The following is a 27,692-nucleotide window of genomic DNA, read 5'->3' as shown; positions in this document are numbered from 1 at the left end:
AAAGTCACCAGACAACAAAGGTAGGAAAAAAATCAGTTTATTTTCATTTTAGTGTTTGGAAGATGTCCAATTTGAGAATTTATATCTGCTGCCTTATTTTGCACTAGGTATACTGGAGCTGTAATAGCTTACAGAAATTATAATGAAAAGAAATCACAAGTTATTTTTTTCTCCTATACTGGTATAGTATTTTCAATGATACTGCTTATATGCACCACAGCTGTTATAAGGGGTGTGGTTACTGTGGATGTGGTTAGCATAAGGGTGGAAACAAACAAAAAAAACAGCACAAAGAGCTTTAAAAACAAAAGGGAACACAGTTCTTTCATTTAAAAAAATCCTTTAATAGTGAACTTTGATTGAAGAAAGACCAGACACGGCCACAGATGGCTTTCATACAAACTGATAAGCTGCGTGTATAAAAGCAGTAGAGGTAGCCTTTTAAAAAAATATATTTATTTGCAAGCACAAAAGCACAATTTTTTTTTTTTGGGGGGGGGGGGGGGGATAGAGCAGTGCGTAGGCAGCAGCGGCTGGAGAAACGACTGATGGACATCCTGTGTAGGGGCTCTGGTGTCTTCCCTGCCTCCACACTGCCTGGAAAAAGTGCAGAATATGCTCTCTGCTGCGCTTGGCTCTCATTTTCTGTGAGGAATCATCATCAGGGCTTGGTTCTATCCCCAGCTGCTTCCTTCTATTAGCCAGCTGACATCCTGAAATGCCCTATCTCCCTGAAGATGGACTCTCATTTGCTGTCTGCTGTTCCAACTCCTCTTCCTTGCAGGGCTTTCCTAATGACATCACTCTTTCTGAAGCCACACCTCCAATGCCAGAGCAGAGCTGTGAGCTGATTTGATCCAAACTTCTTGGTGTTCTTTTCTAGTAGTGAGTGGGTGGGACATCCCGGGCTGACACTGTCCAATTGGTTTAGCGTGTCTCTGTGCTTCTAGCATTGTGTAATTGCAGTACTCTCCCAATTTCTTGCCAGTAAAATTAATGTCATTTGCACAGGACCACACCACACTTTCCTTTGGGATTTACAACTTGCTCTCGGGAAAAATTAACCATTTGCTCCCTACCAGTTTCCTCAGTGTGAACGGGACTCAGCACTTCCCAGTTGGACGAGTCAGCTCCCAACGAGGCTCCGGCCTCTATAGAGATTTCATGTGTATGAAAGCTGGCGTACTTGTTTTGTGCTCTAGCGTCTTCCCTGCCTTGTTTCTCCCCTTCTCCTACTTGCAACAATGAAGAACAGACAGCTCCAGACCTCCCATTAAATTTTCCATGGAAACAGTATGGGCTGCTTCTATGTATCGCTTTGCATGCATATTTGCATAGTAATTAGTTCATTATAATAGCTTTGCATACAAGTTTTGTTAGCTGCTACTGTGACAGGAAGAGAGCTTGAAGAACCATTTTGTGCATGCCTCGTTGTAGTCCTTGCTTGCTAAACTGATTAGAACTGATATAAAAACCATGTTGCTGGCTCGTTTGGTTTAGTACATTTGGGCCCCAGTCTTTGGGATCTTTTCCCAGTGCTCTACAACTCTAGAGCTACTGCTACATTCTCCACAGAGTATCTCCCTCTACCATAGTTCTTCTCTTTTGGTTGATTTTATTCACTTCTATCTAGACTTGACAGACAACAGTAAATGCCAATGCAAAACATGCGGGGCACACTCATAGAACCTAAAGTTTAAACCAGTGTAGTAAAGAGAATAAAGGTCACTCTATAAATGCCAGAAATTTAACTCAAATGTGGTGACATTGAGGGTTTTCTGTGTGTATTTGTGCCTCCTGTATGTATATTATATGCTCTGTTGCTAAGTTTAAGAATATGGAGATTTAATAACCTGCAATGAACTTGCAGGTTTTAATGCCATTGTCACACCGGGAGGTAGAACCAGACATATAAAACAAATCATATGGGAATTTTAGAAACATTATTGTATAAAGAGTGCAGTCATGGAGTGGAGGAGTAGATTAGTGGTTAGTGCAGTGGACTTTGATCATAGGGAACTGGATTTGATTCCTATCGCAGCTCCTTGTGACTCTGGACAAGTCACTTAACCCTCCATTGCCCCAGGAAGAAAATATGTACCTGTATATAATATGTAAACTGCTTTGATTGTAACCACAGAAAGGCGGTATATCAAATCCCATCCCATTTCTCTTTCCATGGTAACACAGACATTCTCCATAAATAACTAAAAAAAGTTAAGAGACCAGTTTATACAGGAGGACATCCCTACCCAACCTCCAAAACAGATTGATCATCCAGTCTTCTCCCTCTATCTTGTAACAAACATACCCCCACCTTCACAGGGAACATTTTCAGAATTACCTGGCTGGGTATAGAGGTTATTTATCCAGGTAGATTACTTGTGTTGAAAATTGCCCTTCTCTGAGCTAAAACATACACAAAGGAATTACAATGTAGGTACTTTTCACCAAAAGAAAAGGATGTTCCTAGGGTGTCCCTTTAGGATAGGGAGGAAAATATATGCACAGATTTGAATCTTCCAATCCATTATCATTTACTTGACCCCTGCAAAGTGCATAATAACTTTTTTGACTTCCTACCTGCATAAACAACATTTCAAAGAAAAACAAAGCATTTTTTAAAAATTGCCATTAGGGCTATGAGCATAAAAGAAACTGGGGGTGTCTTTTACAAAGTAGTGGTAAGTCCAACATAGGCTTACCGCTGGTTAATTCAGAACTACTGCCAGCCCACCATGGCAACTAGCAGTAGTTCCAGCTGGCGTGCCTGCCATTTCCAGTACTCCGGACGTTTTTTCTGTAGCATTGTGCTAACCCAGTGGTAATTGGGCAAGGCCGTGCACTGCCTGGTTACTGCGGGAGCCCTTACCGCCACCTCAATGGATGGTGCCGCGTGCTGCCCGGTTACTACCAGGTTACGCGCGGGAGCCCTTGCCTCCACCTCAATGGGTGGCGGTAGGTTCTCCCTACAAAATGGCCGCACAAGTGTGAACTTACCACACAGCCATTTCTTTTTTTCCATCTTTTTATCCACTGCAGTAAAAGAAGACTCTGTGCGTGGCAAAAACACATGCTTCTGCTAGCACCTGGCCTCTTTTCCCACAGCTTAGAAAAAGGGCCCTAAATCTTAGCAGTGAAATTCTAGACCATTCGTCAAGCTTCACTAGATCTTTTGAAGACCAGTGACAGAATAGTATAGCCAATAGTTTATAATATGATAGGAAACTCAGATCCTTGAAAAGTCCTTTCCCTTTGAGACTTTCATTGGAATGCTTTCATGTTTCACATATATTTTGAGACTGTCAACTTTTGCTCATCCCTGGCATGAGGAAGAAGGTTCTGCCTTTGAAAGCTTGTCAAAAAATGTATTAGAGTAGTCCAATAAAAACGGTATCACCTTATTTTCCTGTTTCTTTGTTTTATTTCTATTTGTGAAAGAGAGAACTCGGAACATTATATTTTGTATTTTCAATCCTTGTGAAATACCCCAGAGGTTTATTGTTTAATATTTATGTAATTCTTCTGTGGGAGATTGTTCTGAAATTTGCAGATGATGTACACTTCTGTGTTTCAGGGAAGGTAGATTTTGTAGCTGAATTCCAACAGTTCAATTCCTATTTATAGCCGGATGTACACTGAATTAAAATTAGCCAGCTTCAAGTAAATCCTAGAAATACTGAATTATTAAGAGTATGGAAGAGTTTCTATAAAATTTAATTCTCTATATATCCATTATTCAATGGTGTTATTCTCTCCCTCAACCTTAAGGTTGTAATACACTCATCTCTAAACATGGATACACAATCAGTGGTCGGGGCTATTTTGCACAGCTGAGGAAAATATCAAACAAGTCCTTTCATAGACAAAACAAACTTCTTGATCTATGTACAGATAACTACACGCTTTCGTAATGCTCTTTGGACCTATTTGCTAAGTTGCATTACGATGTGCAGTTACCATGTAATAACTGCCAACATTAATGTGCGGTAGCTGCAAACTTCTGCATTAACAGTAGAGGGTGTACCCAGCATTTTCCTATTCAGTTAATGCAAAGAAAGTTTCTTTACTGTGGGGCCCTTTTACTAAGCTGCGTAAGCATCTATGTGTGCCCAACGCATGCCAAAATGGAGTTACTGCCTGGCTACCATCTGGCTCTTGCGGTAATTTCATTTTTGGTGCGCGTCCAATATGTGCGTCCGAAAAATAATTTTTATTTTCAGAGGCATGTTTTGAACGCATGCCAAGTGGCATTTGACACACGTAGGTCATTACTGCCCGTTACCGCGTGAGACTTTACCACTAGGTCAATGGCTGGCAGTAAGGTCTCAGACCCAAAACGGACATGCAACAATTTTCATTTTGCCACATGTCCATTTTCGGCAAAAGTTTTTAAAAGGCGTTTTTTGCAGGTGCGCTGTAAAATGATTCTATACACGCCCAGAACATGCGCTTATACTACTACAGGCCATTTTTCAGTGCACCTTAGTAAAAGGACCTCTGTGTGTTAACTGCATGGCAGCAAATTCAAAACAGTTTGCTACACCTTCACATTAACAGTAAGTTGCAATCTCTACCCTTTCCGTGCCCCAAAATGCTATTTCTGGGTTAGCTCCTTAACGTGGAAGAGTGTACTAATAATTAACTGTCTATAGCAACTGTTAGCTTGGGGTAATGCCCATGCCGGACAACTAATGAAGCCTAATAAATAGGTCTCTTTATGTTGGTTCCAATCAAAAATGGTGCTAGGAAACAAAGAAGTTCTGTTCTCTTTTGTTAAAAGCTATAGGTAAGTTTCCAAATGAGACTGCATGCTTGTTAACAGGGGTCAAGTTTCATGATCATGGTATTTTAAGTTTAAAGGAGCTGTGTGCTGCTTGCTGATCCCCCTCCAGGCACAATTTAAGATTTTTTTAAATCAATTTCTTTTTATGGTGTTAAATAAAATGGGCCCAGTGTATTTAAATAAACTTTTAATAACCTACATTCCCTCAGGGACTCTAAAGTCCACAAATGAAGCTTTCCTGGTTATTGTACCAAATAAAATTTGATTAAACAAAACAAGGTGTTTTATTTTCCCATGTGGCTTCTAACTTTGAGCCTGCAAATAGGTGGGGAAATGTGGGATACAAATGTAACAAATAAATAAATAAAACTTATGGAATTCTCTGCCAAAAGGAGGTAGGCTTAGAAATTAGCTGGAGCTGTTGGTAGATGTGATTAATAAACACAAATGTAAAGTAAAAGATATTTGATTTATAGCTGTATGGTCAAAGCCTGACTTGAGATATGTACTTATGTGTCTTCACAGCCTACATGCCATTAGCTTCTATATGGTTTGGTTGAAAATTGCCTTCAATATGTACTAAATTTACAAAACAGTGAAATGACTAATATTCTTCACTAAAGGAATGTATTCATAAATTAAAAATTTAACTTGTTGGAGGAAAAAGGCCTCAGTTTCCAGTAGAAATATTTTGTAGTAGATTAGGGAATTCTATAAATATCCCAATTACAGCCAGCATTTTTCTAACTGGCTCAACATGCAATCGCCATTAACTTCAGATTTTTTTTGTACATATCAAGTGCTGGAATGTAAAGCATTTTGAATAGAGGAATCTTCACATTTCAAACACTGATTGCATATAAAAAAATATATGCAAAAAAATCTAAAGTTAATAGTGATTGCATGTTGTTTGGAGGTTGTTTTCAGCCAATGATAGAAAAATGCTGGATGTAGTTGGGATATTGAAAGAATTCCCTAATCAACTATAAAATATTTCCGCAAGAAACTGAGGGGTCCCTTTACTAAGGCAAAGATGGCCTGCACTAGTGTAGGCACATGTTTTGGGTGCACACAGGTCCATTTTTCAGCGTGCCTGTGAAAAGGGCCTTTTTAAATTTTTGCCGAAAATGGACATATGGCAAAATGAAAATGGTCGCATGTTCATTTTGGGTCTGAGACCTTACCACCACCCATTCACTCAGTGGTAAGGTCTCATTTGGTAACTGGGTGGTAATGGTCTATGCGCGTAGAATGCCGATTACCGCCCGATTTTCGCCGCGCATACAAAAATAAAAATTATTTTCGGATGCACGAAAAAAATGAAATTACTGCCCGGGCCATGCAATAGCTAGGCGGCAACTCCAAATTGGCATGCGTTGGGCACACGTAGGCGACTACGCGGCTTAGTAAATGGGCCCCTGAGGCCTTTTTCCTCCAAGTTAGATATTTTATTTATAAACAGATTCCTCTTAGTGAAGAATATTAGTCATTCCACTGTTTTGTAAACTGAGTGAATATTATGTGTTTGAGTAGAATAAGTTCTCCACTTGCGAAGTGTACTTTAACAAAAATGTGTATGTGTAGTACATATTATTCTTCAACACTGGTTTCCTAGAACACAAACAGATTACTATAGTCTGCCTCCATTTATTTATGGTGCACATTGAAGTTTTTCACATTGCTATTTATGTAAATTTTCATACATTGCAATTACTGAGCCTTTCTCAGCATCTCTTAAATGACAAGTAAGTTTGACTCATACAACACAAAGCATTGTTTGTATTTAATTATTGTTGCTTTCTTCTTACCTACGGCACAATCTTCCATTACAAAAAAACCCCCAAACAAAACAAAATTCCTCAGCACTTAAAAATTCAATTAAAATACATGAATAACCTCTACTCTGATGAAACTCTCAACTGTAGCACCTAGATAATAGGAACAAGGAATTCTTTTCAGAAATTTAGAAAATTGTTAACCCTCTAATTCTATAATCTTGTACACAACATTAAAAATTGCCTATACAAATGATAGAATACTGCTAGTTATGTACATAACTTAATTGATATAGTAATTCTAATTAGTATAATCAATAATTTGCTATAAATGGTGTTAATCTGCACTAATTTGCAGTTATATATGTTAATTAACCTTCGTGTATGTAACCCCTCCCCCACTCCTGGGTTCAAAAAGGATATCGCCTGAGCCGAGTGTTTCACCCAGCGCAGAAGAAGGGCACAAAAAAACTTATAAATCACAATTGGTTAATAAAAATTTACTTTATTCTAATATGGATTTAAATGAACACAATATATTTCACACCCCTTAATAACCTTAACATTTCATTTCTTTATTTCCTATAGGTTTCTCTATTCTCTATAAAGCTCCACTTCCGTGTTACTTCCCATCAGATAAGTATCAGTTCAACTTCTTAATAAAAGTTAAATATGCATGCAAAATTATATTTTAATATGAGTCCCTTATATAGAGTTGATTCTTTGTTTCTTTTCTTCTTTTTCAGGTTCTGCGCCGGAGACTTCAAGGTAAGTACACTATTTTCCTTTATTCCAAAAAAAATTTCAAAAGGATACTTTGATACACATCTCCTCTGCTGATTTTGTATCTTCTTATTATTCCAATCGTTGGGTACCATGGACTGTAGAGTTGAACCCTGGCCAGGGTACAGGAATCAGGGACTGAAGACACCTACTACTCTAAGCTATAAAAAAACAATAACCCTAAAACCTAACTAATTCACACAATTTTCAGGTGCTTAATGCTCACACTTTCTATCTAGCTTCCCAAAAAGAACATATAATTAATAATCCCTATTCTATTTCCCTTCCCCAAAGTTTAATTAATTCAAAGAGTGTGCTAAATAATAATTTTTAAATAAGTACGGGCCAAATTCTCAATTTCAGAAATCCCCTTTCTCTTTAAAATCATTTAGGGTCTTTCAGGATAGCTTTTCACTTTTCAGCTCTTTTTACAACCATCCAGGTTTAAAAGTCTAAAGTGTTCCTCAGCTATCACTGGCAATACCTTTTTAACATAACACCCCTTGATAAGATATCAAGATTTATAAGATCCGTTTATTTCCAGTACTAGTGCACTGCCATTCATTCCTCTCTAAAGCCATTAAATACGCGGCAGGCTTTCAATTTACATTACCTACTGATCACCTTTCAAAACACACTCATCAGATCCCTTTTTAAGTACTTTTTTCTCTATTTTTACACAAAATTTCCCCTCAGCTGAGCACAGCTCTTAAACACAGCTCTGCCCTGCTCAGCACTTACCTCCCAACTGACAAACCGTCACACATAGAATCCTTACCCTAGCTCATGCTGCTAGCACGAGCTCTGCATTCCAACCTTCCCATCACATACACCAAACATTTCCAAATTAAAATGAACACATTTTAAACATATACAAACACCTAGCAATTTAAAACAATATAAATTTTGTACCTTTTTTCTTCCCTGAAGCCTGAAAATCACCCTTTTTCATTCGTGCACGAGCCCTCGCCGCTCCATTCACGCGACAACAGCTGGCTCGTGTCATCAGCTGTTGTTTCACTTCCCACGCGCTTCCCCAGCGCGTGCCGCACTCTCTCCATCGCAAACCGCCACATAAATAAACTAAAACGTTGGGAGAGTGCACCGGAGCACTCTCCTCCCCATCTCCAGTCCCATTCCCGGCTTTATTTATCTTCAGAACCGGCTCTCCCGCTAAATAGAGCCGGTTCCCCTTTAAAATTAATGATTTCCTGGGCCCTGCGTCAGCTGTGTACGTCTGACGTCATGACGCGACGTCAAATTCCGACGCAGGGCCAATCAGCGCTCATACTCTCCCCTCTTCGCCTTCGCTCCGCCCCGCTCCTGCTCCGCTGCAACTTGCAGCGTCTATGCCGGTCAGGCCACCGCTTCCTCGTGCCCCACCGCCCGAACTCCGCATATTTCCCAAAAAAACCCGGCGCTACAAGGAGCGCAACCAAAAACATCACCCGATGTCCCTGCTACCGCCTGATCCCGCCAGTGACGCCAGGCCACTGAACAAATTCTCTCCAGACGCCGACGCCGCTTCCAAAACCTCCGATCAGCTGAACAGCTGATCGCCGCTCTTTCCTTGCACTCCCTTCCCCCGTAACGGCCCCGATACCAGCGCACCCCAACAAAACACGTGGCTGCCGGATCTCCCTCCATAAGCAGCCCCAGGTACGTTTATTTTAACCCCTTATGGGTTACATTCGGCCTAGCCAAGTTAAAAAAAAAAATGTATGAAATAACATTTTTTTTTTTTTTAAATCATTCCATCCACTTCACACCCCCCCACACTTCAATATATTCAACAATTTTCCTTGTAAATCATTCTATTACATTACTTCCATTTCTGTACTACCATTATTTCATAATAAAATGTTCCCTTAGAAATACAGGAATTTTCCCTTTTGTTGCTCTCTCCGAAACTCGTACCTCAGGTTCATGCCCAACAACAACACTTTCCCTTTCTACATCTTGCTCATTTCTCTGAGGATTATCCCTCCTGGTAATAATGAGCCAGGATGTATTAGGTTCACTAGACACTTGTTCATTCTCTGGGAGCTTTTTAGATTCTCTTTCACTCATGATATTTTCCTCTATTGAATCTACGTCAGACATGTCCCAATTGATCTGCTTCAATTGGTTTCTATGCAATATTTTCTTTATACCCGTTTTGGTACAGATTTTATATACATTATTTCCAGACCCCAACCTTTCTAGCACTTGGTAGGGTTCTTCCTCCCATATATTCTGCAACTTATGCCGACCCCCAAAATTTTGTCTCCTTACTAGCACCCACACACCAGGCTCCAGAGTTGAACCACATGCAAGCCGATCATAAGCTCTTTTTGTCTTAAGCCCACTTTGATCTGAGCATCTTCTCGCTAACTCACGGGCCTCCTGTAAGGTCTCTTCATGTGTTCTCAACCACTCTTCAGTGGACAACTCCATCTTTTCCGCATCAAACATCCATTCCTTATATGGCATTAAGGTTTCTTGTCCCAGAAATAAATAGGCGGGAGTATACCCGGTGTTACCATGTATGGTGCTATTGTATATCTGGCAAACTTCTTGCAAATACTCAGACCACCTTCTTTTCTTCTCAACTTCCAAAGTTTTTAGTAAATGGTGTAAGGTCCGATTAAAACGCTCACATCTGCTATTGCCTTGGGGGTGATAAGGTGTTGTGCGAGATTTTTGTATTCCATATCTCTGGCAAAGTTCCTTAACAATTGCTGCTTCAAATGTTTTTCCTTGATCTGAATGAATTCTTTCAGGGCAACCATAGACCATGATCCATCTCTCTAAGAGTACTTTTACAGTAGTTTTTGCAGTCTGGTTTCGTGTTGCCACTGCAATAGTGAACCGGGTAAACATGTCCGTGATAATCAACACGTTTTCAAACCCTCTTGTATCTTTTTCTAAAACGGTGTAGTCCAACGCAACCACTTCCTGAGGTTTTGTAACTACAAATGGTTGCATAGGCGCTTTCTCTTTAGGCACCATTTCTCTTGCCCATCCACAATTCTTGCAACATTGTATCCAATCACTGACATCTTTGGTCAAATGTACCCAAAAATATTGCTTTCTTATTTGTTTACATGTGATCTCCGTTGCAAAATGCCCCCCCTTATTATGGTATCTCTCCAGAATCTTCTTTTTCTCAATATCTGGCATTACCATCTGTATAATCTCTTTCCCATCTCTATAATCTTCAATGACTCTACACAATATTCCATCTTTGAGCATCAGCCTCCTTCTGTGTTTCCATAGTTCTTTTGATTCTACGGACCACTCTTCATAATCATTAGGCCTTTCTTGTTTTATCTCCAGTGCTTCAATAACAGGCCTTAAACTTGGATCATGTCGCTGCAAATCAAACAATTCTTCTGCCACTACTGCCTCTTCACTACTTTTTGACGCACCAGCATTCTGGACACTTATGTGACCCCTTCGTTTATCTATTTTACTTTTCACGCAGGCAACAACCTCTGTGTTGGACAGGATAAAGAAATCTTTCTCTTCAGTTTCACTCCCAATTTCACTCTCTCCCTCTGGTAGTCTGGACAATGCGTCAGCTGCTCTATTAAACCTTCCCGCTTTATAGGCTACATCGAAGTTCAACTCAGCTAGCTGAGCTAACCACCGTTGTTCTGTCGCCGGAATGTTTGCGGTGTCTAAATATTTCAGTGGGTTATGATCTGTCCTCACAATGAATTTTCTGTATAACAAGTATTCACGAAACTTATCTGTGGCTGCCCACTTCAAAGCTAACAACTCCAGCTTAAAAGCACTGTAGTGGCTATCATTCCTTTCAGCTGATCTCAACCCTCGACTAGCATAGGCAATAATCTTTTCTTCGCCTTCCTGCATTTGGCTTAAAATAGCGCCTAAGCCCTTGTTACTGGCGTCGGTCGTCAAAATAAAAGGAAGCTCGAATCTAGGAAAGCTCAATATGGGTGCAGTCATTAACTTTGTCTTCAACGTCACAAATGCTACTTGACATTCATCAGACCAACTGAATGGAACTTCCTTTTTATTCTTCTTTTGTTTTCCCATTAGTCGATGTAAAGGTGCAGCAATTGCAGCGAAATTCGCAATAAACCTCCTGTAGAAGCTTGCAAAACCTACAAAACTCCGGACTTCTTTGGCATTTGTTGGAGTCTTCCAAACCCTCAGCGCTTCCGTCTTTTCAGGATCAGCTGATACACCTGCTGCAGACACAATATATCCTAAAAATCGAACCTTTGAACTTAGTAATCGGCACTTGGAGGGTTTTAGCTTTAATCCGCACTCTTGCAGCCGCTGGAACACCTGCCCCAATCTCTCCAGATGTTGGTCAAAGGATGCAGCATATATCAATATGTCATCTAAATATAACAACAAGATGTTGAAGACATATTCTCCCAGGACACACTCCATTAAACGTTGAAAACTCGCAGGGGCATTGCAGAGGCCAAAAGGCATGCGTGTCCATTCGAAGAGGCCGAAGGGTGTTGTTACTGCCGTCTTCTCCATGTCCTGAGTTGCCATTCCCAGTTGGAAATACCCTGCTGTCAAATCCAAAGAGGAAAACCACTCAGCACCACCTAAGGCGTCCAGAGACTCATCTATCCGTGGAAGCGGGTATGCATCCTTTATGGTGACAGAGTTTAGGCGGCGATAATCACAACAAAAACGCAGGGACCCATCTTTTTTTCTTAGAACTACCGCCGGTGAAGCCCACGGACTTTTACTCTTCCTCAATATCCCTTGATTAACCAGTTCGTATACATGTTTTTTAAATTCTTCAAAAATGTGAGGAGATACTCGCCGATAGGGTTGCTTTATTGGTAGGGCATGTCCTGTCTTGATCTCATGCGTGATTATGGTAGTATATCCGATATCTTGATCATCGCTGGAAAACACACCTTGATATTGTATCAGCAACTTTTTTAATTTTATGACCTGCTCTGCATTCAGCTTGCTCCAGTCAATTTTAATCTTAGCAAGTTTATCTGGCCATTCCGATTCTACAATTGATTTTTGTACATTGCAAATCTTTCTTACTTCACATCTTCGATCCTCTTTAACTTCCATCTGTAAATTCCAGGGTGTCAGCACAGGATCAGCCTTGTATACTTCAGCCACTCTTACTCTGGGTGATATTAATACTTCCGTGTCTCCAAAATTTAAGACCCTCACGGGAATATTTCCCTTTTCGGGTCTCACCAACGTATTTGCCACCATTATATTTCTTGGCAGATTCACTGTAGCTGTTGCAGTTACAAGCATTGTACACGCCGTCATACCTCTAACACTATGACATTTACCGCTCAAAATTTTCTCAGACAAGGGCGGTATGATATGTTTCTCATTGCCTATCATTTTGATGAACCCTAACCTTTTTGAAGGGTCATGTTCTTCAAACTTCCTTTTCTGCACAATATCATGCCAAATTCGGGTAACCCCAACATGTTTGGATTCTGGTGATAGTTGAGATAGATCCTTAAACAACCCTTCCAGGGACTGTAACACATTCATGCCTAATATGCCTGGGATGCAATTCTTCTCAGTTTTACCAGTATTTAAATTATCCCGCACAATAAAAATGCAACAAGATGGCACTTTTTGTCCCAGGCATTCCACAGTGGTCTCGATACATCCTAATACCGGCAAGTCTGTACCATTTGCTGCAGTTAACGTGATCCAACTTGCGTCTTGTAATTGATTTATACTATCACAATACTTATAAAAATGACTTGCCACGATGGTGGTGACATCTGATCCGGTGTCCACAATGCACTGCGTTTTAACTCCTCCAAAGGACACTGTTAATACCGGACTACTCCCGATTGCTCTGTCCTTAAAACTTTCCCGATTGGTGTCCAAATTCTCTTCCTGCACCCTCTGCACTCTTACTGTGGGTGTCTGTGTTTCCCCTTCATGTGCGGATTTCACTAGTGCTTTCCCTTTTCTTTCAAAATTAGCACCGGCACTTGTGGATGGCCGATTGTTCTCCTCTGAATTTCCAGCTTGTGACCCAGATGTCACCCTCCTCTCACTTTGGCAAAATCTGGCTATGTGTCCGGGTTCCTGACATCTGTAACAAACTAAAAGCCCTCGGTCATCCCGTAGAGGTGTTCTCCGATTAGTACCTCCATATGGTGTCGTCCTTTCTCTTCTTGTATCATTAGGACGACTTATGGTTTCTCTTCTCTGCCATTCTAATATTTCATCCTGCTTCCTCCCCATCTGCCCCAGCAGTTTTGAAATCTCAGATAGTGTGGTCACCAGCCCTTCCGTTTCTGTGGAGACGGGACGCTCTGAAACTTCGCTCTGTCCCCTTTGAAGAATCCTTACTCGAGAAACCCCTGGCTCAGGTATCCGCTCTTCCTCAGACCAACGGATGGCAGCTTGCATCAGATCTGTAAACCGTATTTCCGGATTGTCTTCCCACCTTCTGGTCATCTCTCTTCTCAGTGACACATCTTTAAGGCCTAACAGAAATTGCTCCTTCAGGACATTCTCTGGCTGACTCACTCGAGAACTATCCCGAGCTCTGATCATCTCTAGCTTCTCTTGAAGTTGGTATGCGAATGCCCGGATAGTTTCCCTATCACCTTGTCGCCTATCATAAAACTCCTTTACTCGTATACCCAGAGGGACTTTGTCTCCATATACTTGAGTAAGTAATTCATAGATGTCCTCAACTGTTGGTTCTCTTTCTCTGGCCATATACTTCACTGTGTCTTTAGCCTGACCCTTGATGTGATCTTTTAAAATCTCCAGTTGGTCCTCCGATGGCACTCTCAGGATCTTTAAGGCTGATTTGGCCGTCACAATCCATTCTTCTACCGGGATGTCACCTGCACGGGTGGGAAACCCGTAAAAATCTGGAATATTCTTCTCCTTTTGAAGTACCACTGTAGTGGTCTGCTGTTGGCTTGGTTCACCTCGTCCCCGTCCTTCCATTGAGTTCCTCAATTCGTCAATCTGACGCTGTAGTTCCTCCATGTTCTTCTCTGGAGCTGATATGTGGGCCCAATAAACAAACAAAATTTCCCTCCCCACACAACAGTTGCCCCAACCGTTCAAATTTTACTTTTCACCAGAGATGAACAATTGCCTTTACATGAATTGCTTAAAAACAGTAAATACCTTTTTACCATACATACACATATATTTCTGCCCCTCTGTTTCACTTTGTTGATAAAGTGAAGGCACTATCCTGTCCGTGACGCCATTTTTGTAACCCCTCCCCCACTCCTGGGTTCAAAAAGGATATCGCCTGAGCCGAGTGTTTCACCCAGCGCAGAAGAAGGGCACAAAAAAACTTATAAATCACAATTGGTTAATAAAAATTTACTTTATTCTAATATGGATTTAAATGAACACAATATATTTCACACCCCTTAATAACCTTAACATTTCATTTCTTTATTTCCTATAGGTTTCTCTATTCTCTATAAAGCTCCACTTCCGTGTTACTTCCCATCAGATAAGTATCAGTTCAACTTCTTAATAAAAGTTAAATATGCATGCAAAATTATATTTTAATATGAGTCCCTTATATAGAGTTGATTCTTTGTTTCTTTTCTTCTTTTTCAGGTTCTGCGCCGGAGACTTCAAGGTAAGTACACTATTTTCCTTTATTCCAAAAAAAATTTCAAAAGGATACTTTGATACACATCTCCTCTGCTGATTTTGTATCTTCTTATTATTCCAATCGTTGGGTACCATGGACTGTAGAGTTGAACCCTGGCCAGGGTACAGGAATCAGGGACTGAAGACACCTACTACTCTAAGCTATAAAAAAACAATAACCCTAAAACCTAACTAATTCACACAATTTTCAGGTGCTTAATGCTCACACTTTCTATCTAGCTTCCCAAAAAGAACATATAATTAATAATCCCTATTCTATTTCCCTTCCCCAAAGTTTAATTAATTCAAAGAGTGTGCTAAATAATAATTTTTAAATAAGTACGGGCCAAATTCTCAATTTCAGAAATCCCCTTTCTCTTTAAAATCATTTAGGGTCTTTCAGGATAGCTTTTCACTTTTCAGCTCTTTTTACAACCATCCAGGTTTAAAAGTCTAAAGTGTTCCTCAGCTATCACTGGCAATACCTTTTTAACATAACACCCCTTGATAAGATATCAAGATTTATAAGATCCGTTTATTTCCAGTACTAGTGCACTGCCATTCATTCCTCTCTAAAGCCATTAAATACGCGGCAGGCTTTCAATTTACATTACCTACTGATCACCTTTCAAAACACACTCATCAGATCCCTTTTTAAGTACTTTTTTCTCTATTTTTACACAAAATTTCCCCTCAGCTGAGCACAGCTCTTAAACACAGCTCTGCCCTGCTCAGCACTTACCTCCCAACTGACAAACCGTCACACATAGAATCCTTACCCTAGCTCATGCTGCTAGCACGAGCTCTGCATTCCAACCTTCCCATCACATACACCAAACATTTCCAAATTAAAATGAACACATTTTAAACATATACAAACACCTAGCAATTTAAAACAATATAAATTTTGTACCTTTTTTCTTCCCTGAAGCCTGAAAATCACCCTTTTTCATTCGTGCACGAGCCCTCGCCGCTCCATTCACGCGACAACAGCTGGCTCGTGTCATCAGCTGTTGTTTCACTTCCCACGCGCTTCCCCAGCGCGTGCCGCACTCTCTCCATCGCAAACCGCCACATAAATAAACTAAAACGTTGGGAGAGTGCACCGGAGCACTCTCCTCCCCATCTCCAGTCCCATTCCCGGCTTTATTTATCTTCAGAACCGGCTCTCCCGCTAAATAGAGCCGGTTCCCCTTTAAAATTAATGATTTCCTGGGCCCTGCGTCAGCTGTGTACGTCTGACGTCATGACGCGACGTCAAATTCCGACGCAGGGCCAATCAGCGCTCATACTCTCCCCTCTTCGCCTTCGCTCCGCCCCGCTCCTGCTCCGCTGCAACTTGCAGCGTCTATGCCGGTCAGGCCACCGCTTCCTCGTGCCCCACCGCCCGAACTCCGCATATTTCCCAAAAAAACCCGGCGCTACAAGGAGCGCAACCAAAAACATCACCCGATGTCCCTGCTACCGCCTGATCCCGCCAGTGACGCCAGGCCACTGAACAAATTCTCTCCAGACGCCGACGCCGCTTCCAAAACCTCCGATCAGCTGAACAGCTGATCGCCGCTCTTTCCTTGCACTCCCTTCCCCCGTAACGGCCCCGATACCAGCGCACCCCAACAAAACACGTGGCTGCCGGATCTCCCTCCATAAGCAGCCCCAGGTACGTTTATTTTAACCCCTTATGGGTTACAGTGTACAAATTCTATAGCGCATAACTGCAAGGAGGAAGTTGACATAGGAGGTGCATGGGTGGGTCAGGGGTGTGCCTAGCACTTATGCACTAGGGTTATAGAATACTGTAGGCATATTTTCAAAGCACTTAGCCTTCCAAAGTTCCATAGAAACCTATGGAACTTTGGAAGGCTAACTGCTTTAAAAATATGCCACGGAATCAGTTAGGTGCCTGACAGCAGTCGGGCATGAGAAGTTACACCAGCCATTAAGCTAGTCTAAGTGCTTGCGTAAAGTTAGGCGCATAACTTCAGACTTACTCTAATATTCTATAATGACTACTATGCATATAATTGCCATTATAGAATTCACAGTATCCTGGGGCCTAACTTTTGGGTGACCTATAGAGAATTTCAACCTAAAGGGCTCTTTTACTAAAGGGCATTAAGCCCTAACGTGCATTTAGCACATTTTGCATGCATAGTAGCATGCACCAACACTCATTAGCTATTTTTTAAAAATATTTTTGGGAGAGGGCTTATCATGGGTGGAGAATGGGCATGGAAGCGTTACCCAGATGGCACGTTCCAATTAGCATGTACTAACTAAACAGGAGGCGGTAAGTGCTCCTACATTAATTTTTTGCAAGTACCATGAATTGATGTGAACTTTAGCACGTGAAATGCAAAAATGAGAAAACACCTACAAAATATGCCATGGTAAATCTGGCACACAGGAAAGTCCTGCATTGGAACGTGCTAAACCTAGATTTTACCGCACTTTAGTAAAAGGGTCCCTATGTATAATCTGAAAAATATGACAACTGGGTCAATTATTCCATTGCAAAGGTATATATGTGATTATAGGGAATTAATTAAAGTCCATTTGTACTATACCTCCTCATCTCTGCATCATAAACCAGCTCACAATGGGGATGTGCATTCAGGAGCACAAATCTGGATTATAGGATGTCAACTGTCACAAATCACCTATGCACATGTATACCTACGAATTAACATGCATACAATCTAATTGTGCATGCCAAAGATTCTTGTGCACATAAGGGGAAATTCATTATATGGTGACTAAAGTTGCATGTACAAATTTAGCAGTGTGGCCAAACTGCGTGGCAATTAACAAACCAATCGGCACCCATAATTGGGCAATAACAAGCAATTATTGGCATTAATTAGAATTTACCCATGCAACTTTCTAAGGGCCCTGTTAACATAGGCACGCTAGTGTTCTTTAAATGCATGCTAAAAATTAGGAATATTGTGGGTGTCTATATAGCGCGTACTAATTTTTACCACACACTATAGAATGCTAGCGTGCCTTTGTAAACAGGGCCCTAAGTGTATTCTGTAAAATGGTTGCATAAATTCTAGAGCACAGATCTCAAAAGGGGGTGTGGCCATGAGAGGGACATGGGCATTCCTAACAATTATGTCCAGTGTTATAGAATATGCCAGATCTGCGCCTAAGTTAAGCATGGGCATTTATACCAGGTTTTAGTTAGTGTAAATGGTCTCGCCTAAATTTTAGTCATGGGGACAGGCATACGTGTATTCCATAAACTGTGCCTAACTCTAGGCGAGGTTTATTGAATATCACTAAGTGCAGTATTTTTCAGCACCATATAAAAAACATAAAAGTATGAAAAAATGTACAAAAAAGCACTAAAACTTAATTTAAAATGAAGACAAAATCATTTTTGGCTGTGCACAACTGTAGGTCATAACTGTATCAAAGAGAAATCCAGCTTATATCTTACCCATGGGCGTAGACTGGGGGGGGGAGGGAACGACGACGACGACCCGCAGCGGCGAACGGGCGGCCGGCAGTAGTAAAAGCAGCAAGCAGCAGACAGGCTCGACTCCGCTTCCCTGCCCTCTCTGCGTCCCGCCTTCCTCTGATGTCATTTCCTTTTGGGTGGGACGCAGAGAGGGCAGGGAAGTGGAGTCGAGCCTGTCTGCTGCTTGCTGCCTTTACTACTGCCGGCCGCCCATTCACCGCTTCAACTTCGGTACCAGGGGCTGTTGGTAGCGGCACTGCAGCGATTACAACAGTCTGCCTCGGAGCCTCGGCCTTCCCTGCCACACATCCCGCCTATGCGGAACAGGAAGTTGTAACAGAGGAGGCGGGACATGTAGCAGGGAAGTCCGAAGCAGACTGCTGTTTTTGCTGGCTGGCTGCAGTGCCGCTACCGGCAGCGATCAATGCAAGTGAGTGAGGAGGATGGAAAAGGGAGAGACGCTGGAACCGGGATGGGGGGGGAGGTGAGAAAAGGAGAAAAATGGAGGTACTGTTCAGCTGCACCTTTAGGAGGAGCGAGGTGATGGAACCATGTGGGTAGGGGTGAATAGAGAGCAGGAGGAGGATCTACAGGATGGAGGGAGAGAGGTGCAGGTCTGCTGTGCTGGATATTTTTTTTTTTTGGGGGGGTGATAAACAGAGAGGAAGAGGTGATGGATTGGGGGGGGGGAAGGGATTGTTAGATGTGGATTAGCTGGTAGGAGGGAAGAAGGGAGAATGGATGGTAGGAGGAAGGGAAGAGAAAAGAGAGTGTCAGGGAGACAGAGAAGCGAGATTCTGGTCATTGAGGGAGCATAGAGACAGGGACACAAAGGGACAATGCTGGACAGAGAGGGGATAAGGGCATACAGGGACAATGCTAGGAGGGAAAAAGGGATATTGGAAGATGCTGGACATAGGGTGAGTAAGAAGACAGGGGAGATGCTGGAAAATGATGGGGGGTGCTAGACATTGTATGGGGATGGGGACAAAGAGGGGATATGCTGGACATAGGAGAAATAATGATATAATGGAGAAGCTGACATGGAAGGGAAGGGGACATGGAGGGATGCTGGATTGAAGTAAGGGAAGGAGGATATGCTGGACAGAAGAGGGTGAGAGAAAGAGAATATACTGGTCAGAGGAGTGAAAATAGGGAGAGGGGGTGCTGTATAGAAGGGAGGAAATAGAAAGAGCGGGTGCTGGAAGAGGGAAGAATTAGCAAAAAAAAACAGGAATAACAGGATGAAGATTGGGGTCAGGGACACGTTGAGGGCAGATACTGAAACTCGAGGAAGGGTAGGGACAGGGCTACTGCATAAAGAAGGCACTGCATAAAACAGAAGACACTTGGGACCAAAGCGAATAGAAAAACTAAATGATAAGACAACAAAGGTAGAAAAAAGTATTTTATTCAGAATTTATTAATTGGAATATGTCAGCTTTTGGAAATGTGCATCTGTGATATTTTGCATGTAAGTTTCAAATTTTCTGGTATTGCTGCATGCTGAGTCTGTCCTTGGAATTAGTGCTGTTATGGTTTAGTAAGAATATGAGTGTGTTTTTGCACAAGTTTGTGTATAGCATTTTGCAGTGGAGAAATTGTGTGTTGGCCTTACTGAGGTGGCACCAAAACATCAGAAAGGGTGTAGAGCCTAAATCATGACACACTACCTCTTGAAGGATCTACATATAGAGCCTATGCATTTCTAAGGTCAACACTGGTATGGTATGGGAAAGGGGGTGTGGAAATACTACTGGAGATGAAGAGGGAGTGCTGGGTAAGGAGGAAAGAAGGAAGGAAGGAAGGAAAGGAGAAAGAGCTGGCTTGATATCTCATACATATTCATTATGGTTATTCCCAGCTCTTTTCCCTTCCTTCCTCCATATTAGCATATTCATTTGCATATGTATATGTGCAAATGAATATGCTAATATGCACCGCCCCATCCTTTGCCCCCCCAAATGAAACAAACTACGCCTATGATCTTACCTTTATTCCTTGACCAAGATTTTCCAGGGAATTAATATCCAAACCTTCCTTACAGGCTTGTAGGCACAAAATAACTTTCTGACTCTCAGTTCTTCCTGGACGAATGGTCAGACCTGCGATACTGCCATGGAAATACTGAGCAAATCTGGGTTTAGCCACTTCAGCTCCTACAAGAAAATCAAAACAAATAAAAAAACATTACAAAAATTAACACTCTCTAGACTATAATACAAATTTACATATAGAAAAAGGTTATGGTAGTCTCATATTTATTAACCAGAGAAAGACTTACTTGGTATTAACTGCTCACTTTTAGTAAATGTCTACCTAGGGCAGGTTTGCTCAATGTCGGTCCTCAAGGGTCGCAACCCGTCGAGTTTTCAGGATTTGCCCAATGAATATGCAATGAGATATATTTGCATACAATTGAGGCACTGCATGTAAACAAATCTCATGCATAATTATTGGGAAAATCCTGAAAACCTGATTGTGTTGTGGCCCTTGAGGACTGACACTGAGAAACCTTTCACCTAGGGAATGAAAGGACTCTATTCCTTAGATTTTTAAGGGGGTAGGGGAAGGGGAGAAGAGAACTTTCAACTTCATGCTGCACCTTTGGACTTACAGTTCAATCTGAACTGGCTTTTCATTAGCCTAAGGAGGTCATTTTAAATTCATTTTTGCATTTGCATATGTAGATCACACACACACACATACATATAAATGGTGATTTCAGAAAACCATTATTTATTCGTGGAGAACACTAGGATACAGTGATTTCAAAGGCACGGGTTGGAATGGCCAAAATTTTATATGTGTATTCCCCATCTTGCAATATCCAAACAAATTTCATTGTTGCATTTAGCACCTGCTCAGAAACATGCATATATTTTTTAAAATAACTTCCTTTTGGCAAGGGCATTACATTCTTCTTAATCCCCCATACATTTATATCCATCTCAAAAATACTTATTTAAAATGTGACCCTTTTAGTTAATAGGTGGCACTTACTTATAGGTTTGAAAAATATCCCCACATGTAAATACCAAAATTCTATCTAAATGCTATTCTGTAAGTACGCCCATACCTTACATAGCGTGTATTTTACAGGTAGGTGTATACATGGCTGGAGTCTGGGCATAGCGTGGGTGGGATTCACACCTACACATATGAATTGTAATAAGTTACACATGTATCTCTAGCATTTGGGAACAAGCATTTATACTAGCTCTATAGCTGGCTAAGTGCTCACACCTAAATAATAAGCATGTATTTCACTTGTTACACTAGTGGATGAACAAGTACTTAATTTTCTTTATAGAATAGGTACCGCATATGTTTGGATTTAATACTGTAAAGGTGAGCATATGTGTGCTGAGGGGACTGTGGCTCAATAGAGGCCAAAGAGTGCAAATTCCTGTATGCTGCTCCCACCCCCCAATGTGGCCTGCAGGCACTGAAGCCTGGACTGCTCTCGCTGCATTTATTTCTTGGGACTAGGGCAGGGCATAAGCAGTAGCAGGTGGCGGGTTTTCTTTTTCAAAATGTTAGTAATTGATCCTGTTTAATTTTGTTACCACATTCATATCTGGCATATCAAATATCTAACACCTATTGCCTGCAGCTGTTTTGCTGCCCTTATTTTCTGCATGATATCAGACAATTATGGGCTCAGAGCAAGAAACGGATCTCACTGCCGCAAGGATTTTAATTCATCCCACCCTAGCCCTGCACCACTTAAGCCTCCAGCAGCTCATTGTGTGAGACTGGGAAATTTTTTTCACCAGAATTTAACTAAATCAACTCCCAGCCACAGTGAAGCCAGATTTCATTCAGAAGCTCTTGTTCTCTGGCCTTTCCATTCACATCAATTGGGAAACAGTGCAGAAGCCTTACAGTAGACAAAGTCAATACATCGTGCTTTCTTTCATGGCTGTTGCTATTAAAATTGAAAAATGTCCTCCAATACATGTTCAGGATGTTAAAACGGAAGGATTGTGATTCTTATAGGAGCCTTGCAAAGGATCAGTTTTTACCGCCACTGGATGTAAACAGAACTCTGAGGCTCAGCAATACCATTACTGTTCTTTTTCCAGATGTGAGAACTAGTAAAAGGATTATTTTGTCACTTAGTGATTCAGTCCTTTAGGAGATCACTTACTAACAGTAGGTAAGAGCATTAGCATATGCTGTTTTTAAATTTATATTTCAGTTTTTTCCTCATCACTATTCAATAGAATATCAAGGTGAGTTGCATGCAGGTGTTAACAGGTATTTTCCTGGTCTTTGGAGGACTTACAATCTGAGTTTGAACATGAGGCAATGGGGGGGGGGGGGGGGGGGGGGGGGTAGATTAAGAGATTTGCTCAAAGTTACAAGCAGCAGCAGTACTTAAACCCTGGCCACCCTGGTTCTCATTCCACTGCTCGAACCATTAGGTTTCTCCTCTACTACATTAGCAAATGGCCCCCTTTAATAAGTAGTTTGGGAAGTATACACAAAAAGTAAGAACTTTATGTACAAAACTGCTTTGTTAATACCTGTTGGCAAACTCTAGTAAATTATTATGCTCTATAGATACATTATACCTGAACAAACACTGGATAAATCTACCCCTTAGTAGGCTCTTTTATAAAGATGGATACTTTATCAGCATCCACTAATAACTAGAATGTTGAGAGTGGTCTAACAGTTTTATAACCTTGATGACTCAGCATCTTAAAAATTAGCACTGAGTAAGCAAAATCTTAGCTAGACTATTTTGTATGTATTATTAAATGTGAACAAATCAACACAGCTTTTGGAGTACTGTGCTATGGAAACTCAGGCCTAAGTTACCAGATAAAATCACTTGCTATCTGAGAGATAAATTCCTAACATTATCGGTAGGGATATAGAGTTCCTTCAGCTTAATTAGTTGTAAAAAAAAAAAAAAACAATGACAATTTTTTAAAATATTTAACAATATACTAATGGAAATATAATGTGCATTAAATAACGGCTTTGATCATAGTCAAACCAAATTATTTCTTAAAAGATATAAAATATATTCCATCAAAATATTCCTCTCTAGCGATGCTGGAACATTGTGACTGGAAGAATGATTTTATAATGACTTCTAAATCTCACGAGATAGCTTTAGAGTAGCTCTGTAAGAGTCTTTTGACATACAGCTGCTTCCGTGGATAATATAATTTTTTTTTATAGACTACACATGAGAACTCCTTTGGAAAATACAGCCTCAATTGTTTTCATTCTAAAAAGAAATGTGAGGGAGGACATCAGGGATTCTGACACAAGTGGTTACTGTACTGATAATAAGGCTGTTATTTTAAGTCAAGGGGTTTTCCCACAGGTAAGAAAAGGAATTTTAGATTTTAGCGCATGCCTTTTCCAGTTGTAACTCAAAGTGAGTTATGTTCAGGTATGGTACAAAGGGAGTTCTAGGACAAAGGATCATGATATGAAGCTCTAATTGCGTAGGGCTCATGAACAATATGAGGAAATACTTTTGTTTCCATAGAAAGGATGATGGATGCATGCAGCACCATCCTGGAACAGGTGGTAGAGCCTAACAACCTGCCTAACTTGTACAGACAACCTGCCTAACTTGTACAGCCACCTGAAACTAAACATGAGCAAGATTGAGTTTCTTATCTTTCCCCCTAAACCAAACTCTCCCCCTCCCCCATTCTCTATTTCTGTGGATAACACTGTCATCCTTCCTGTCTCATCAGCTCGTAACCTTGGGGTCATCTTCGATTCCTCCCTCTCCTTCTCTGTACATATTCAGCAGACTGCTAAAACCTGTCGTTTCTTTCTGTATAATATCACCAAAATTTGCCCTTTCCATCCTGAACACACAACCAGAACCCTCATCCACACTCTTATCACCTCTCGCTTAGACTATTGCAACTTGCTTCTCACAGGTCTCCCACTTAGACATCTCTCTCCTCTTCAATCTGTTCAAAGTTCTGCTGCACGACTAATATTCTGCCAGTGTCGTTATGCTCATATTAGCCCTCTCCTCAAGTCACTTCACTTGCTTCCTATCCTTTTCTGCATACAGTTCAAACTCCTCTTATTGACCTATAAGTGCATGCACTCTGCAGCTCTTCAGTACCTCTCCACTCTCATGTCTCCCTACATTCCTCCCCGGGAACTCCATTCACTGGGTAAATCTCTCTTATCCGCCCCCTTCTCCTCCACTGCTAACTCCAGACTCTGTTCCTTTTATCTTGCTGCACCATATGCCTGGAATAGACTTCCTGAGCCAGTACGTTAAGCTCCATCTCTGGCCGTCTTCAAATCTAAGCTAAAAACCCACTTTTTTGATGCTGCTTTTAACTCTTAACCCTTATTCATTGGTCAGAACCCTTATTTTATCATCCTCACTTTAATATTCCCTTATCTCTTGTTCTGTTTGTCTGTCCTAATTAGATTGTAAGCTCTGTCCAGCAGGGACTGTCTCTTCATGTTCAAGTGTACAGCGCTGCGTACGCCTAGTAGTGCTATAGAAATGATAAGTAGTAGTAGTAGATTCCCCGGGTTTTTTTTTGTACATTAACAAGGCATTAACAATCAATAACTGGAGTTAACTTGCAACAATTTGCATTTGCAAGCACATCTGCCCTAGCCTAGTGGAGGAGTGGTCTAGTGGTTAGGGTGGTGGACTCTGGTCCTGGGGAACTGAGGAACTGAGTTTGATTCCCACTTCAGGCACAGCTCCTTGTGACTCTGGGCAAGTCACTTAACCCTCCATTGCCCCAGGTACAAATAAGTACCTGTATATGTAAGCCGCATTGAGCCTGCCATGAGTGGGAAAGCGCGGGGTACAAATGTAACTAAAATAAATAAAATAGTCACTATTCTATAACATCGGAACCTACATTTTCTAGTGCACAACTCCAAAGGGGCATGGCCATGGAAGGCATAATGGCAGGTCAGGGGGCATCCCTAGAAGTTAGGTGTGATGTAATAAATACTATCATTTGCATGCTGAACACCCAAAAATTAGGTGGCAGCATTCACATCAAGTTTCAGCAGGCATAAATTCTGGCACTCTAAGTTGAGCACAGGAATTCACTCTAAGTGCTATTTACAGAACACTAGTTTATCAAGAATCTTTCCAGCGCTGACTTTTGAGCACCATTCACTGAATCTCGCTCTTCTTGCATACGTTATAACAATTTCAAAGGGAACGCACATGCATACTGTTGTTTTAAAAATTATTCAACCAAATATTCCTGGAAATATTTATATCTGCAATGTAAGTACACATCAAATGTACTAGGAGTGGAGTAGTCTTAATGGTTTGTACAGTGGGCTGAGAACCTCTGGAACTGGGTTCAGTTCCCACTGCAGCTCCTTGTGAATCTAAGCAAGTCACTTAACCCTGCATTGCCCCAGCTACAAAAACTTAAGATTCTGAGACCACTAAGGACAGAGAAAGGGACCCGCATATAATATATATGTAGACTATTTTGGTTGTACCACAGAAATGCCGCAAATCAAATCTATGACCCTTTAACCATTTACAAGAAAATGTATATGCATATTTTGAAAAACAAAAAGAACACATGTAAGGCCAAATCCCAGTGTAACATTGCCCCCAGGAATACCTCTTCTTACCTTAGTTAAAAGTATGCCATACTTTGTATTGTTTTGGGATATTTTTACTGCCATAATTGCCTATTGCTCATGTTTGATCTATTCTTACTGTACACCACCTTGAGTGAATTCCTTCAAAAAGGCGGTAAATAAATCCTAATAAATAAATAAATGTGTGAAGTGACTCCATATACATAAAGACTAGGCAATTTTATAACAAAGCCATTTTCAAAGCATAACTACTGATTCATGTGCACAATTGTCTTTGGAAAATAAATTCAAACTGTAAATGTAGCTACCTGCATGGAAAGGAATAAGACTATAAGAAAATAAGAATAGCCATACTGGGTCAGACCAATGGTCCACCTAGCCCGGTATCCTGCTTCTAACAGTGGCCAATTCAGGTCACAAGTATCTGACAGAATCCCAAATAGTAGTAACATTGCATGCTACCAATCCCAGGGCATGCAGTGAATTCCGCATGTCTGTCTGAATAGCAGACTATGGACTTTTCCTCCAGGAATTTGTCCAAACCTTTTTTAAACCTAGATTTGCTAACTGCTGTTACCACATCCTCCGGCAGCAAGTTCCAGAGCTTAACTATTATTTGGGTGAAAAAATATTACTTCCTATGTGTTTTAAAAGTATTTTCACGTAACTTCCTGGAGAATACCCAGGTCTTTGTTAAAGAGTAAACAATCGACTCACTTCTACTCATTCTACACCACTTATGGCAAAATGATTGTTTTGTTTCCATTGATGCATATATATTAGGGGGTAATTCTATAACTGGGCACCACAATTTAGGCACCTAGATGCAGCATGCTGAGCGCTAATTCTATAAAGGAATCCGGGTGCCACAGTTCCATTATAGAATACTATCATAAATCAGTATCAATGATCCTACATGTAGGCACAGCCACTTACACTATTTTAAAGCAGGTGTAAATGCGTGCACCCAAATTCAGCACTGTACCACGTAACACAGTATTCTGCAAGTTATAGATTACATTCTATTTATGGCGCCTGAAAAATCAGTGCTGAAAAAATGTCCACCTAGGTGTATTCTATAGAGTAGACTGTGCCTAGATTTAGGCAATGTTTATAGCATATGCCTAGTGGGTTTATAGACTACACCTCGCAACTATGACAGCGCCTCACTCTAGGTGTGTCCATTTATTCCAAGTAAAACTTGGTGTAAATACTGGCGCCTAACAAGTGTGGAGCAGGTGTATTCTATAACTGTAAATTTTCAGAATGCCCATGAACTGCCCATTCTACACCCATGGCCATTCCCCCTTTTTTGGCAGCGCGCATTAGAATTTTTATCCATACCACTTTGCAGTATACTCTTAACAGGGAGTGCGTAATTTTTAATTAATGCCAATTAGTGCTAATTGCTTAACATCTAATTATCAGTGTTGATTAGCTTGTTGACTAATTAAGTTATGCACATTGTTATGGAATATACTTCAATTTCCACGTGAAAATCTTGGCACAATATATAGAATCTGGGGGTATGTATGTAAAAGTTGGCTCCATCCATGCTCCTCCCCTGTGAAAGCCCTCCTAAGTGTGTAAGTGTACATACACTTAACTGTGCAAATAGTAGTATTCAGTAAAAAAAAAAAAAAATTTTTATTTGCATTTAAACAATTTTACAAGCATT

At 40.9% G+C, this 27,692-nt stretch overlaps 1 protein-coding gene across 1 annotated transcript in view; it reads right to left on the bottom strand.

Annotated features, from left to right (window-relative positions):
• Positions 1-27,692, bottom strand: part of CLSTN2 (calsyntenin 2) — a 1,123,462-nt gene that overhangs the window by 89,739 nt on the left and 1,006,031 nt on the right. The window contains exon 11 of the mRNA XM_030216144.1: positions 20,414-20,580. Within this exon, the coding sequence (XP_030072004.1) occupies positions 20,414-20,580 (167 nt within the window). The remainder of the gene's footprint in view (positions 1-20,413; positions 20,581-27,692) is intronic.

The sequence above is a fragment of the Microcaecilia unicolor genome, chromosome 10 (genome assembly GCF_901765095.1).
Source record: "Microcaecilia unicolor chromosome 10, aMicUni1.1, whole genome shotgun sequence".
Classification (NCBI taxonomy): Eukaryota; Metazoa; Chordata; class Amphibia; order Gymnophiona; family Siphonopidae; genus Microcaecilia; species Microcaecilia unicolor.
This window is presented reverse-complemented; position numbering and strand designations above follow the sequence as displayed.